The sequence below is a fragment of the Maniola jurtina genome, chromosome 5 (assembly GCF_905333055.1).
Source record: "Maniola jurtina chromosome 5, ilManJurt1.1, whole genome shotgun sequence".
NCBI lineage: Eukaryota > Metazoa > Arthropoda > Insecta > Lepidoptera > Nymphalidae > Maniola > Maniola jurtina.
Genome location: NC_060033.1, coordinates 11,300,009 through 11,316,298, shown reverse-complemented (window position 1 = coordinate 11,316,298; position 16,290 = coordinate 11,300,009). Strand labels below are relative to the sequence as shown.

At 33.2% G+C, this 16,290-nt stretch overlaps 2 protein-coding genes and 1 long non-coding RNA gene across 8 annotated transcripts in view; 1 reads left to right on the top strand and 2 right to left on the bottom strand.

The window, feature by feature from the left end:
• The window catches only part of LOC123865152 (A disintegrin and metalloproteinase with thrombospondin motifs 1), a 146,213-nt gene extending 144,668 nt beyond the window's left edge, over positions 1 to 1,545 (top strand). For all 5 annotated transcript variants that reach the window (XM_045906011.1, XM_045906010.1, XM_045906012.1 and 2 more), the window contains one exon: positions 36 to 1,545. Coding sequence is in view for 1 of the 5 variants with exons in the window: in XM_045906012.1 (XP_045761968.1) it covers positions 36 to 48 (13 nt within the window). In the remaining 4 variants the exon portion in view is untranslated. The remainder of the gene's footprint in view (positions 1 to 35) is intronic.
• Positions 1,545 to 13,346, bottom strand: LOC123865173 (transmembrane protein 14C). 2 transcript variants are annotated; one of them, XM_045906052.1, is made up of 4 exons: positions 13,117 to 13,346; positions 3,420 to 3,470; positions 3,005 to 3,092; positions 1,545 to 2,257 (listed from the first exon to the last, which is right to left on the bottom strand). In XM_045906052.1, exons 1-4 carry the CDS (start codon positions 13,190 to 13,192, stop codon positions 2,137 to 2,139), a joined length of 336 nt encoding a protein of 111 aa, XP_045762008.1. In that variant the 5' UTR covers positions 13,193 to 13,346; the 3' UTR covers positions 1,545 to 2,136. The 2 variants fall into 2 exon arrangements, with proteins under 2 accessions (XP_045762008.1, XP_045762007.1); XM_045906051.1 differs by having other exon boundaries at positions 3,005 to 3,095; positions 3,423 to 3,470; positions 13,117 to 13,345.
• Positions 13,347 to 14,079: 733 nt separating this feature from the next.
• Positions 14,080 to 15,575, bottom strand: LOC123865178. The gene is made up of 3 exons (XR_006795925.1): positions 15,525 to 15,575; positions 15,207 to 15,275; positions 14,080 to 14,352 (listed from the first exon to the last, which is right to left on the bottom strand). It is a non-coding gene; the product is annotated as an uncharacterized LOC123865178 (long non-coding RNA).
• Between the last annotated feature and the right edge of the window lie 715 nt (positions 15,576 to 16,290).

The window sequence follows — 16,290 nt, the reverse complement described above, 5'->3', positions numbered from 1 at the left end:
AACTTACATTTTAATACCAACTTTTTACTTTACAGTAGCCGCCACTAGCAAATCGAGCGGACTAAATACTGAAGACTGCTTTGCTGGACGTAGAGACTGGTACAACTGTGCCAACTAACGCCTGGAGAGTTCATATCCGGGCAGTCCCCGATCCAGCCTAATGAATACATTTCCGACTGTGAAACGTGCGCACATGCCTAATATGAATATTACCTCGGTAATACTCTCATATTGTGATATTAAATATTATATGAATATACAAATATACTAAACTGATTTATATTTAAAAATTAAACTTTCAATAATAATTAATCTAAGAGGTAATATTCAATATTCTGCGGGTAATCAAAGGAGTGTGACGCACAAGTGTGAATAAAATGTGTCTGAAGACAGGACTTAGTGTCAGACATAGTTTTGTGAGTGATATTACAATGTGATTGTGTTATGTTTAATGAACTCTTAAGTACATTATTATAATCTGTATATTATGAACAAAACCGATCAAAATGTGAGTAATGATTCCTCCATATGGTTTTGAAACTACTGTAGAAATATTTTCTTAGACTATATTTTTGTAAGCTGTTGTAAAAAAAATATAATTGTTTTAAGGTGACAAACAAAAAACTGCCACGAAGTGCCTTTTTATAAATATTAAGAGAAGTATAAAATTAAGGCTCACGCTGGACAATGAAGTCCAAATATGCAAAGTTATTTTGACTTGAACTTTAATTTTATGTACTCAATTTTACACATTTTATGATAATACTCTCGCCTGTTTAGGCATCACAAAAACTTTTTTGAAAAATAAGTTTATTTTTATTGTTATTTTATTTTTGTTCATCATGTTCTTCCAGCGACTGGTTCGCATCTTTTGATAAGTCGCATAAAGACATAAATTATATAAACAAATATATACGCGACTATAATTAAATATTAAGTGACTACTTATAAGCGAAAATAATGGCTACTTTAGTCATTAGGAATGTGGATTGCTTTTCTTTAACTGGAATATGACCCTATTTATCTACCAGGCTGGGACGTTGAGCGCTCGCATCTCAAATCGAGATTTTTCTTTATATATAGTGCCAGAATATGGGTTGAAGTATCCAGATGAAAGCGATTGTAGGTTTTTGGGTACCGGTAGTCACTTATTAAACCACGCAGTAATATTGTAAATTACTATATTTTTATATATTTGTTTTCATAATTTATTTTTTCATTTTAGTTTAAGTTACTTTCTCTCTTGTTCTATAGCGAATACTTGTGAACAAACTTTTAAACTTGTTATAGTATAAGTCTGTTTTTATTTCTTTTATTTATGTGACATAGTTGTGTAATTCTTAAAGTTACCATAGATTAAAAAATTAAAAGTAGTATTTTGGCAGTTTAATTTAATAAAATAGGACAACGCAGCGAGCTTCCAACAATGACATCACTTGCCTTTTGTATAATTATTTATTCTATGCCAATAATTTATATGTATGAACCAACTTGTAAGTTTTCTCCTAAATTGTCTTTTAAGAAAAAATATAAAAGAACCAATATAAATTTTGAGTTTTATTACCCCACTTAGAAGAACACCCGTCACCTATGTTACTTACATCAACATAAATATACAGCATTTAAAACAAAGTGAATAATAACAGAAAACAAATTCAATATTATTCCAGTAATAATATTTTAACTCGTGCCAATAAAGAAACGAATCGAAAAGAGCGGCGTTAAACATTCAATCTCACTTACACAGTATATTAGGTACTTCTGTTTCGTTTCGATTTGTTTTTATAATGGCATGTACCGTTCAATAATAATATACAATACAATATACAAAATAGGAACACCAATCACACAAAATCAAGACATTATAATTTATTACCTACCTTCAGATATGAATAAATCAACAGAATTTGTATGTTTGAGTGTGTAAGTTTTTAAGACATTTTTTATAATATACACATACAGAAAAAACATACCTTATTGATTGATTACGATTACATAAATTATTGGTCTGCAGAATTGTTATCAAACAAGAGTTTTAAATATATCAACATAAAAGTATTGAGTAGGAAAAAGTTCTAAAACTATGGTTAACATAACCTGCTTTGAAACAATGGATGAGCACTTGGGAGAGCATAATTAGTCCGATTTCACTGACATAGGACTGGCTGTGACATTTTTAACCAATAATCTTGCTATCATTCCAATTGATAGACAGAATACTAGACCGGCTGGCATGAACTTCCTTCCATTGTAATACCTGGAAATTTCATTTAATTTATTACAAACTAAATGTAATAGGTACACAATCTGATTTCAAGGGACTCTTACCCTAAATCAGGAAGGTGTCCTAGAGAAAGAAAGGGAGGGAGGGTTTATGACCAGGCGGTCTCGGCAGCCCTGCTCCCTAAAGTTCATAAAATATAGCTAGAGACTAGAGTCCTGCAACAGATGTCAGAGTGACATAAATAGGGCTCCGACAATGTTGACTATGATATTATTGATTCTAAGGTACAAATGTTGATTTTATTGTAACATATTTTGATTTTCAGTGCACTAAATAGACACGCTTGCAAGGGGCCACGCCTCCCCTTGGGTAGTACGTAAGAGACTACGTAAATGTTTCTGGTCTATTGTATTTTGGCTAACTTAAGAGGTGCCGTACAAATTGCAATTATTTTTTTACTGATTTGAAGCAGCCTACTGAGTGTACCCTGAGTCAAAATGATTGATACTTTGTGTGAAATGGGGACAATCAAGTCGCATCAAAAACAGGCCAGCAATCGCAAGTCCAGCGTATTTTTTGTATTTTAGTAGAGGTCAGTGTTGTTATGTTTTAAGGCAAAGTCTGAATGATTATTGAGCCCCATAGCTAAAATCAGAAATTAGAATGCAACAAACTGTATGCATCTGGAAATAAATGTATGTTGCAATTATATGAGTCAACTGTGAAAGCAGTTAGATTAAAGTTTAAAGAGGCAAAAACAGATTTAAATTTAAAATTCACCTGTATCCCATAAGTCCACCAAGAGTAGTTGTAGTGCCTAACATTAATGTGTAGTTTGATGGATCCTGGCTGAGCTGGTATGCCCCTACGCCTGTAAAGAAATAATATAAAATTTGATTTCTCAACTCCTAACAACCTCCTTATGTTTACAATATTGGTCCAACTATGTAATCTTTTACAAAGTGATTTTCAATGGTCAAGTAAATACATACTAGGTAAGTAATAACTAAAAATGCGAAAGTTACGCTGTCTGTTTGTTAAATTTTCAGATCTAAACATCTGAATCGATTTAGACCTTTAGTAAGAAGATAGAAGATAATCAAAATTTAAACACATAGATCCATGATCAATCAGCTAGTCTAACATAAAACATAAAACACCAATCTAAAATAACACTTAGTGCTTCTTAGTTGCTTACCTAATATTGATCCAAAAATTAATCCAGCACCCAATGATGGAATAGAACCTGGAAAAATGAAAAAAAAAAGAAGTAAGTAGGGTAAGTACATAGATGGTAATGAATTTCATATCAACAATTAAGTAAGATATTAAAAAATCTACTGCAGCACCATAAATGACTTAGAAGTTAGAACATGCTCTGCAGTGTGCAAAATAATATAAAAAAACCGGCCAAGTGCGAGTCAGACTCGCGCACCGAGGGTTCCGTACTATGGACGTATTTTTACGACATTTTGCACAATAAATCAATTGTGTAAGCTTGGCCCATATTAATTATCTATAAACGTGTAGAATTTACTGATTAAATAGTTGGCGCCGCTCAAATCATAACAAATCATAACATCATATTAGAAGGCGTCATTGATTGGCTGAAGTTGTTCAACATCTGATCGATAAACGTACTGTATATAAAATTCTTATAGTTTTTAGTTGATGAATTGTAGCATAATAAAGGATAATATTTGTAATCAATATATAAGATGAAAACATCTTTATTACTTAGATGATTTGTTAAACGAGCTTGATGATTTGTATATTAGTCACTAAGTTTATTCATTGTACAATTTGGATTGGCCGATAACGATAAGATAAAAAGGGGAGTGGCTAATAAACGTGGAGAGGTTACCTGTAAGAGTGGTTTTAAAACGACGACATTCGAAAATATACTAACGTAAGAGGAACAACATTTATTTGACACAAATGTAAAAGTTAATAAATTTAAATATGAAATAAAAGTGTAATAATTTATCATAAAGATTGTGTTTGTGATTTCGTCAGACCTTACCCAAAAGGTCAGAAGAGGGACATCAAGAAAATATAATATTTTCTTGTCACGCTCACGACTCAGAGAAACAAGTGGAAATATACAGAGGAACGAGAAAGAAGTGGAGGTCTAGTAGACCACAGACATTTTGGAGCACAAGGCCAATATTTGGGCCTCAATATATCAAAGTACCTAGTCATGGCATCAAAGGATTTCTGGATAAACGGGTAGGATCTTTCCATGATTTTATTTTTATTGATACCTATTAATGGTATTTTTTTTTTATTTGTGTGGGTTTTCGTTTTGTTTGTTCTACATTTAGTTATCATTTTGTTAAAAAGCTTTGCTCCGATTTGGAATGGAAATTATATAACGTTATGATACCTAGAATTACCCACATGTTTATAATTCATCTTGTATATTGGTTATACAAATGCGATCGACCTTCAAATTGTGGTTTAAATAACATTGAGGTATTTAGAAGGCTTATTTTACAATGAAAAATGAAAAATGTTTATTTACAAAATACAGTCTTATACAATTTTCCTGTGTCTTGTGGTACCCGCACTAGGTTATCCTGTATCGTGGGTACAATGGAATAGATAGTGAACATAGTGTTAAACAATATAAAAAGTGTGGTTTACTTAATGATGGGCGTTATTGTTACTTTTAAATAGTTTTCAGGATGTATCTACTATGTCCTGCCGGGGTTTTATTTCTCATTAAATGATTTCACAGGTGAATATCTCACGGAACGTGGTATTTCAATCTTCACACTTGTAATCGTGTGCCGAATTAGTTTGGTTAAGAGTTACGATAGGGATTTATTTTCACATAGTGGTTTTGTTTTACGGAAGGTGAATTTTTGGATTTAGGTTCAATCGTTTGCTGCATTCATTGTATAGATAGATGTTTTCCTTTTTCTAGCACACAGTGACGCGATATTATCACACAGCACTCATTGGGCATCTTGAATGTTGTTTTGTGAAATTATTATTTTTTGTAAACCGCTTTGGGATAAGGTAGAAAAAGTTACATGAAATAGCTTTTCGTTTTACGCCTGCCAGTGAAATAATCCGTCTCTACTTGTAATGGTTACTAAGTGATTGGGGATATAAAATGTTAATTGATAAAAATGAAGGTGATCCGTTGTAATAAAGTGATAGTGACCAGATAGTGAATCCTAAAATGGGTGTAAAAGTAGGTTTATCTTATCTGGTTATTCTTTAACTAAATTTAAAATTATGGTAGGTAGGTAGTCAGATAGTTTTAAATACGGGGTGCATAAATAAGTGTTTTTTTTTACAAAAGTGAGGAGAAATGTTTTTATTTATCTATTTTTACCACTTGAAACGCGTAATGTTTGAGTTTCAAACATAACTTTGCTGATAACAGCTCACCATGAACAACCCATGGCCGGCCCACTACTGAGCAACAAGTGTCTCCTCACAGAATGAGAAGGGTTTAGGCCGTAGTCTACCACGCTAGATAACAGCTAATTTACTTTTAATACTGGCACAATAATTTGAGTACTACGAGTAGTAGGTAGGTATAGTATATGGGCAGCGGGGTTTTTTTTTTTTTACCTGTATTCACGCAATTAACGGTGTACTGCCGCATTTAAATGCAATATGATTTTGTTTTTATTGGATTAACATCGCTTGGCGGGTTAAATTCCTGGCAAATGTTCTATTAAAATTAGAGTAAGTTTTTTTTTATGGTAATATACCTACAGTACTGCCCTTAGGGCAGGGCGCGATAATAAGTACCTACTACCAAAATACTATTTCCTTTGTTGTACGAAAGAAATTTTAGGCAAATATCTTTGCACTACGCTCGCGTTTGTGGCATGACATTATCCCAGAGATATATTTAAAAAAAAATTCACGCTCGCTTGACTCGCTTCGCGATAGTTCAGCTTCGATATGCATTTAGTTAACAAAACTCTCAGGAAACCACGTTTGTTGTGCTCTCGAAATTGATCAGTCTGTTTGATAAAATCGAAATGCGGTGCCTTATAAATTTCGCTTAGGAGCGCCGGTAGTATCTCATGATAATAATATGAATATTGATCATAATTTTTTTTTAGGCTGATTAAGCATTGAAGGTTTTTCGGCTGGTCTGGCATTTCGCCTGATTTTATGTTTTTGCTTATTTAGCGCGTTCAGGAAAGCTTTGACAACGTTTTATAACATGAGTATATATTTTTTTTTGTTTTAGTTACCCAAACAGAAAAAAAAAAGCATTAAAGATGTGGGACCGAGGGATAAATCTAGTGTGATTTTTGGTTGGATTATGAAGTTGTAGTTAGGGTATTTAAAATAGAAAGATTTCAATTGTAGGAAATGATGTAAAACATGTTGAGGATAAGTTGTGTAATAAAGTCGATAATTCACTTGTTGGATGTCACGCGATCTATTGCGAGGAGGAATCTTTTTCTTGTCTCCTTTTTTTTTAAATACGGTGTTCTGACGGGTTTTTATTTACGTCTCGGATTATTGAATACTTTCGGTGTTTGATTGGACGGTTAGAGGTTGCAAAAGCAATCGCCCTCTAATTAAATCATTTATTTAGGCATTAGTTCAATTTGGATTAAATCTCGCGAAAAGCCACGGTGGCTGTCTCTCGCGCGTCTTGGAAAGACATTCCTAATGCCTGTTTTTCTGAGGGAGGGATGCATTATCAAGTGAGATGAGCTGCGATGTTTGCGGCTGATTATTTTGGAAAATTTGCAATCGTGGCAAGTGGAGTAAAGTTTGACTAAACTATTTAATGAACTAAGTATATAATGGATTTGGTGAATGGTTATATTATATAACATTTTGATAAATGGATGAATTTGAAGAGTGTATGTATGTGGTTGATGCACATTTGTTTCATATTTTTACTTAAGTTATAAAGTATTACATTTGGTGAGTAGTTATTTATATTTGGTAGGGTAGGTTTGATAAACAGGTAGTTATCTTGATTAATAAGTGAGTTATCATTTTATAAATGCGTACTTTAATGTTTGATGAACTGGTATACTTGATAAATGTGCATATTTTCATACTTCAAAGACAAGTTGTACCTATTAGTTTCTTCAAGCTTTTAGTTGCTGATAATTATATCAACATTCTTTAGAGCGCATGTCCTATGGACGAAATCGTTTATACATACTTTCACTGTTTGAAATGTTACAATCATAAAGATATAGTTATGACTAGAGGGGGTCATAGCTTGTTGCCGCTCTTGTACATCCATGTGTCAACTAGGTATTGTTATCAGTATATTTCAGGGAACCTCCGTTCGGGTGAAAGCGATAGCTGTTGGATAAATGCTTGTTGGGTTATCAGAAGACCGTGTAGTCTTCGATGAGGTTACTTGTAAATATTATAGCGAAATAGTAAGTTTAAAAATAGAATGAGGCTAAACTAAAAAAATGAGACAAAGATAAAAATAATAACTTAAAGCATTGAAACAGCATAAAGTGAAATAGTAACTTACAAACTATACATACATATTTACGATTTATGTAGATAGATATAGTATTACTGGATTACGTATATCAAATAAGAATACTGTCAGCTCATGTTTTGTTTTCGGCGTGGTAATTTTACGCTTAGAACTCATAAGAGATATCATGAGGTTCGCTTTCTGTAAAAGTTATTAGCTTTAACAGTTAATTGATTTATTACATTATTTATTTATTATACACTCAACAAGTAAAAGTATTTTGTTTTGACAAAATCCAAAGAAGTACCTATTGGATTAATAAGGCAAGGTACGAAGCATTGGCTGGATTTTACAACATTTAAAGTTTCCTGTTCATTTTTATCATTGAGTTAATTTGAGGCGGAAGGATCCTCTTGAAAATTTTTAAGATTAAGTTATTAGTAAGGAAGTATATTTTGCTTAGGTTAGTTTAAAATGTACAGCCGGTAATTTAAAAAAAATATATATATATTTAATTTTACATAATAGGTGAAGCTGGTTGATGCACCAAAAATCGAATTATCATAGGAATTTAATAAAGCTAACATTTTTATTTATTATCAACTTCAAATATACAGTAGCAAACTGATTAGTTGGAATACATGCAGTGATTGGAATATTTAAGTTCCGATAGAAGAATCTATATCGTGGCTTGTTCCTTTATGGACAAGAATATTTTTTTTGACTCGTGGGACCACTTACACAAAATATCAACGTTCGGTTTGGAAGTCTTCCATGGCTATTCCTACAGTTCCATGACGTATTGAAGAGGTTAACACTTTGTCGCTCACCACATCAACCAGCACGGCATTTGGGTATGATGGATGGATGTAGATAGGTACACATTTGATGGGGGGGGGGGGGGGTTTAGTGGTTTGTATCAATAGGAACCAGGGGTTGAATGAGGAAGGCTGAGGACAGTACGTGTGGTGCTTACTAGGGAAGGTTTATGTTCAACAGTGACCTTATGATGATGACGATGTAGATGACGATGATGATGATGATGGACGTACGAGGATGAATCTTTTACGAAACGAATAAAGGAAAATCGAACAGATGCGGGTCATTACGGTTAACATATAAAATAATGTACAAGGTACCTACTTTCTTCTAATCTTTATGATCGATCAGCTTGTGATAGAGATCTTGATGTCGTAGAGAATAGAGATGTATCGAACGGAATATTTATTTCATTTTTTTTTCCTGCTATTATGTTGATATCGCTTTTCTCTATGAAAAGGAATTAATGATAAACTAATAGGTATCATTCGGCGGCGAGTCGCGACTGTGTCGTTCCCAGGGTCGAATTCGGTAGTTCTGCTTATGTTACTCGAAACGACAAAGTACGCCATATGGTGCATATTATGGCTAAAATAAAAAAATATAAGTATCATGTGAAATTATAAATCAAAGATTCTTTTTGCATGTAGATATTATATGGTTAAGAGGCACAAGTGACGCAACTACTGTACCCTGGCGTTTGTTTAACATTGTCCATTAGTACTTCAGAATGTGGATTTTGCTAGGAAAAAAAAAAAAAAAAAAAAAAAACAATAGGTAATTGTAAGAAATATGGGAAGCGTAATCTGCATTAAAAGAAAAAGTTTGAATTGGAAGCAACCAGGCATAGGATTTTCATACATCCGTAATCACGTTCCTTTCAACTCTCTATCTATCACGGTTCACGATACGCCGTTCACGGTTCAGGCCGTGACGCACGTGCAGACGGACAGACGGACGGAGAGCAGAGGTTTAGAAAATAGGGTCTCGTAGGCACCCTTCGAGGGGTACGGAACTGGAGAAAACTAAATTATAATAATGATAATAGGTTTTCTAGGTTACCAAGTAAAATTACTTCTCTTAGGTCGGATTGTATTATGATGGATGCTTATGAAACAAAATTAAATGAACGGTCTACTCAAAGTGTTTTATGTTTGCAGGATCCAAGGATGTTGGAAATGAACAAATGAGGAAAAGGAAGACCCAAAACTAGGTATGGGTCAGGGACACAAAGTCCCAAGGAAGGAAAGCCCCGAGGTTACGGGCTATGGACAAAAAGTCCTATAGGAGGAAGGAGGTGGACCCTAGGATAAGGGTCATTAAAAATTTGGATCTGGAGGGAAATAAGGACAATCATATATGTATCCCGGTAGAAGAGAGACGCGCCAAGGCTCGGAATCCGCGATTTTCCAATAAGAAGGGAAGAAGAAAATATGTGCGTAAAACTATTGCGTTGAAAGTGTATGAAAATGTTTTGTGATTTAAATCGAGAACTGGCGGCGATTAACTTTAAGTTTAGAGAGTTTATTTTATCAAAAGGACAAGAAGTTCACTTACACATATTCATATTAAGAATCGCTCCCGATTCTAAATATAAATATAGAAGAAAACATAATCTTTAAAGGTATGGTGACTATACAATAATATAAAAAGTCAAAACACGTTATATTCGTTAACAAACTATACCTACATCTAGCTAAGATATCTATGGTGTTTGACACTGTTTGATTAGACTTTAAACTTTGTAAAAGATTTTTCCTCCAGTATGAGTTTCGGCAAGTACATTATGTAGTAGAGCTAGGTAGTTTACATACCATAATTAGTCCTAGCTTTATGTAATTGTAGCATAATAGGTATGTTCGTTTTGTGTACCATATTTATGAGATTTAGCTTTAAAGTGATGCGTGTATGTACGGACTTTAATAGTATTTTCCTAACAAATAGACATATTTTGAATTTGTATAATTGACTTATATAATATAGTTCATCAGTTTTCTTATATAATTCTTTAGTGGGAAGGAGAGTCTAGTTGGAACAGAACTTTTAACAATTTATTTTGAGATACTTGAAACCCTTTAAAGTAGTTTTTAGTAATTAGTTTTACATGCTCATCCCCAAATCTCTATTGAGTGTTCCTGTAAAATATTGGCTTGTGAGTTATAATTGATACTTCGGACTTTATGCATATACCTACCTTCTTTGATTAAATTCAGGCCTCCTTTAGTTGCTACTGGTCTCGCAATTTTTGATATCTTTATGATTTTTGAAAAATTATTTATAAATTTAGAGTGTCTGCATCTTTTTATTTTAATATTAGCGGAAGAGAACAGAAAAATGAATTTTAGATTAAAGGCTAAATTTGAGTGCTACTGTAGACTGGCAGGTAAAGTTGCGAGGGTAAATAGTTTGGAATTGAATTGAGTTTATCTGCTATTTTCTAATTATATCGGATGGAAAGGGTTGCTGCGAGTGCTCTAAAATTAAGTTGCAATCATAATCAATACCAATGTATCAATAAAACTGTATATTCCTTCTAGTTAAGGTTAGCAAGAATATTAATTTAATTAATTACTATCTTAATTTTTTTTTTGTTTTGTTGAACTAAGTCTTTGTCATTTTGGTTGTGAAGTTTACATGTTACTTAAGTTTTTTTTTTTTTTTTTTTAAAAAGCGATGAGACTCGCTTAAAACAGGATGGCCGAGCTGTAAGCTTGGCCCATATTAATTATCTATAAACGTGTAGAATTTACTGATTAAATAGTTGGCGCCGCTCAAATCATAACAAATCATAACAAATCATAACATCATATTAGAAGGCGTCATTGATTGGCTGAAGTTGTTCAACATCTGATCGATAAACGTACTGTATATAAAATTCTTATAGTTTTTAGTTGATGAATTGTAGCATAATAAAGGATAATATTTGTAATATTTGTAATAATTGTATTGTAGTGTATAAGATGAAAACATCTTTATTACTTAGATGATTTGTTAAACGAGCTTGATGATTTGTATATTAGTCACTAAGTTTATTCATTGTACAATTTGGATTGGCCGATAACGATAAGATAAAAAGGGGAGTGGCTAATAAACGTGGAGAGGTTACCTGTAAGAGTGGTTTTAAAACGACGACATTCGAAAATATACTAACGTAAGAGGAACAACATTTATTTGACACAAATGTAAAAGTTAATAAATTTAAATATGAAATAAAAGTGTAATAATTTATCATAAAGATTGTGTTTGTGATTTCGTCAGACCTTACCCAAAAATTGTATGCATAAAAGTAAATAAAATCCGTTTCAGAATGTAAAGGTAAGGTCAGGTACAGGCCCTTTCAAATTATGATACCCCACTTGATCTTACTTTGAAAGTTTAAAATACATACTAAATATTTTGTACCACATTTTTTTTTTTGTGATGTGACCACAAATTCACGGTTTTCCCCCTTACGTGTGCTATAAGACCTACTTACCTGCCAAATTTCATGACTAAGTCAATGGGAAATTCCCCTATAGGTTTCTTGAGACACAACAGACAGAAGGACAATGAAGTGATCCCATAAGGGTTTATTTTCTCCTTTAGAGGTATGGAACCCTAAAAATCACAACCCGTATGGTGCCAATGGGACTCTATTAGTAAGCCTCAACTGTGCGTCCATGGGTTCAACTGTTTGTCAGCAGGCTGTATCTCATGAACCAATAATAAGTAGAGAGTTGAAATAAAGATTATTCAAGGGCCATAACTTTGAAAATAAATACAATTTTAAAAGCATAGATAGTGGAGATAAATTGATATATGGCTTAGTTATAGATCTAAAACAACAAAGAATAAAATAATAGCCATAAGACGTTTGTATGGAGAAGTGCGTAAGAATTAGTGTACCCTTAAAAAGTGAAGATAAAGTCATATTCTTGACACACATGGGTGGGAGGCTACATATAGATTTTGGTGTAGGGGCTTTGCATCCTGTGAAGTGAGTGTGCTTCAAAAAATGGTAGCCGGTAATCACGGTTGCATAAATATAACATTTTTTTTTGTTTTGCGCTCAATTACATAATATTATCCTCATACATACACATTGTATAGAATATAGATTGATACCGACATAACTGATGAGCACAATTTGTACATGATTTAAATTATCTAAGTAGGTACTTTCAAAATATTATTGTAAGTTTGTCAAGATCAAAGTTTATCTTCATTATAACACTCATTAAAGAAGCTACATTTTTACTGGAAGTAACAATGATTATAATACTGTGGTGTTACTCAATACAATCTTTATTTGTAAAAATTCCTATTTATCAGATCTGCTGCAATAGGTAGAATGAATTTTAAATTAAACATAATAAATGATAGTTTAGTTAGGTAGGTAAACTGTTCTTTATTTTGTAAATAAATGAAAATTCTAGAATAATCCTTCCTCCTGGCCTTCCTCTATCGTACAATTTAGCACTAGGTATCTTATCTACCCATTTAAAAAAGATAAAAGTAATTTAATGAGATACCTATCGATATTAAATTATATGAATAAGTACTTGAATATTAATACGCAAATATTTAAACAATTTGCAATGTATCGTTTTCGCAAACCTAGAAGTTCAGTTCAGTGATTAAAAAAAAATTTACCAACCTGCTTTAGCGTAGCCCATTATACCACCGGCAGCTACAGTAGCGGCATAAGCGAAACTTAAAATATCCACTCCCATTTTTGTTTCTTGTCTTTTTACTTAAGAGGAAAGGTTTTTAATAAATAACTATTTAAGTTGTACAAATTACGGATTTTTAAGCACGAGAAGTCGGCAAGTAGCACAGTAGACAGTAGTTTTTTCTTGACACTTGATACTTGCTTGACAGCATTGACAGCTGCACGACCCATGGACGTATTATAACTATGGACCGATAATAAACTGAAAATGCGTGTCAATTATTTTTGTGTGCGTAAGTCATTTTGTCGCTGTGTGCACCATCTAGGGCTGGGACGGCGAATTTGGGTATATCGATACCACATCAAAATTAATTTTCTATGTTACTACGACGGACTACGTGCAATATATACTTATCCATACTAATATTATAAATACGAAAGTGTATCTCAGTCTGTCTGTTAGCTTTTCACGGCCCAGCAGCTTAACCGATTTTAATGAAAGGTACAGAGTTACCTTGGGAGCGGACATAGGCTACTTTTATCGCCGAAAAATCAAAGAGTTCCCATGGGATTCTTAAGGCCCATCCGTTATACCGATTTATATGAAATTTGATACATAGGTAGCTTACGTCCTGGAAATTGACGTAAGCAACTTTTTACCCCAGAAAATTAAAGATTTCCCATGGGATTTTTAAAAACCTATAAATTCCTGCGGACGGTTATTATATATTCAGTAAAAACAAGAGTAAAATGAAACACTTTTCAAATAATTCAAATCAATTTATTAGTATTATTACTATAATTAATAACGTAGGCAATAAAAGGCATATTTTATATTATGTTACTTTTTGTGGCGGAAAGTTTCTGACAGTATTGAATATTAATTATTCACAATCTTCTGTAAAACATACTTACTTATATTATATCTACACTCAGACTATAAGAAAAGTGAGTAATGTTATACATATGTACCTTTAGCAGGCAGCAGCTGATACTTATAAATTGGCCGTTTCTCAGAAAATAAGTACATAAATACAGTCTGGCGCTTCCGGGATCTTGCTCTATTATAAAATAAAAAGCCAAGTAAAAGTCAAGAATTCTAAGTCAACAAAATTATAGAGAGCTGGACGTAGAAAACTGACTGAGGAAAATGCTCAAAACCTTCGTTTTTGTTTCATTATTAGCCAGCTCTCGAAGTTTGTTTCGTTCGTCCTTTATAACCTGAAATTAAATGAATTAATGTATATCTTGCTGTTACCTAGTCAAAAATGCATAATTCTTTATGATGATAATAAAATTTAAAAAATATCAGTAAAACAATTAGGTAATTTTTAATTTTAGAAATTATTTAAACTCACTTGTACCTCAAACCTTAAAATTAAGTATATATTATAACATAATATCTACTAAGTTTTTTTTCCATAATAATTACTGTCTCTCTTTGCTGTACCTATTCTACTCCCTTTACAACCTCTCGCACTGCCAAGGGTCACTGGTAGAGATCTCTTATAGAGATAAGTGCTTCCCTGTCCACTTTATACAAATACTAGCTGACGCCCGCGACTTCGTCCGCGTGGATTTAGGTTTTTCGAAATCCAGTGGGAACTCTTTGGTTTTCCGGGATAAAAAGTAGCCTATTTGCTAATCCACGATATTATCTATCTCCATTCCGAATTTCAGCCAAATCCGTCCAGTAGTTTTTGCGTGAAGGAGTAACAAACATACACACACACACACACACACACACACACACACACACACATACAAACTTTCGCCTTTATAATATTAGTGTGATACTTGTACAAATAAAAAAATTAATAAATTAATTAATTGTTGGTGTCTTTTTTGTTTAACTATTGTCAAATAAAGAAAAGTGTAACATTACTACATATTTATTTGTAGATAAGTACCTACATACAATTTGAAAGAGCTTAGTGCTTACTGGTTGATGGTATTGACTTTTGAGGATATCTTTCAAATATAGTAGGTATTGCATCTGATTCCAATTTATTTATTTTTAAACCAGAAACATAACAAGACTCTTCCAAATGTTTGGAGCATAGACGAGAATATACCTTTCACTTCCAGATTTTCGTTTTATTGTCCAAATCCACGCAGTTCTAATTTCAGGACAATTTGGAAATCTACAAAAGTAAGCAAATGTTATTTATACGATAAAAGACAAATTTGATTTTATCGATAAAGTGTGTACACATCACTACAAATGATGCCTAAAATAATTCATAAATTAAAATTAAATTGCGCTGTAAAACGTGATTTTTGTCAGTATTACACGAGATAATTACTCTTATAACATGTAAATCTTTAATTTTTAGCGATTTTCGGAATAAAAGTCGCGGTTGGTATCGATGAAATAGTTATTAAAGACTTACCTATGAAAAGGCAATTCAGGAACTTGGACGCCTTCTTTCTTATATCTGGAGGCACAAAACACAGCGTCACACATTTGGTTTTTAGTTTTTATCTTAATTTTAACCCAGACTTTTGTGATTTTTAAAATTTTATAAAAACGCTGCATCAAATCCCAATGTTTTGTCTCCAAATGCTGACAACTACTGTCACCAGTTACACATACAGTGCGTTGTTGCCAGACTTATATGAGCTATCGCTTTTACCCGAACGGAGGTTCCGTGAAATAGACCGAGATAACAATATCTAGTTAACAAATGGATGTACAAGAGCGGCAACAACCTATGACTACCTCTATTGTTTATATACTATCTCTATGGCACGACCTGTACATGACGGTGACAGAACTTAACAGTGGTAATAGACAAGGCTTCAAGCTTTCAGCTTGCTTTACAGCTCTGGATTCTAGACCTTCGAGCTGAAATTCACATCTTCATGGCTACCGGAGTGGGGGACGCCCCGCACAACCGCACAGCATGACCCCCACGCCTAGGGTGGCCAGACATTATTATATTAACCAGTGACCCATTATTATAGTGGCCAGTGCGCCATGTGAGGGGTCTCCCACTCCCCCACCGCCTTACTCATACCCCGATTGCCATCTCATTCTGTCGCCTACATCATGCGTACATCTCTTCGATCATAGATTAGTAGGTCTGTGGGACATCTATATGTTTCATTTTTGCCAACTGCTAGAAATTACCTGTCAATTTTGACATTTGAAGCGGT

What these genes read in the sequence shown, in the direction of transcription:
- LOC123865173 (XM_045906052.1), bottom strand. Translation starts at nt 13,192, where the DNA reads ATGGGAGTGGATATTTTAAGTTTCGCTTATGCCGCTACTGTAGCTGCC. An exon ending in TTTTGGATCAATATTAGGTA is followed by an intron (nt 3,093 to 3,419) that starts AGCAACTAAGAA and finishes TCTTTACAGGCG; the next exon opens with TAGGGGCATACCAGCTCAGC. An exon ending in GGTGGACTTATGGGATACAG is followed by an intron (nt 2,258 to 3,004) that starts GTGAATTTTAAA and finishes TGAAATTTCCAG; the next exon opens with GTATTACAATGGAAGGAAGT.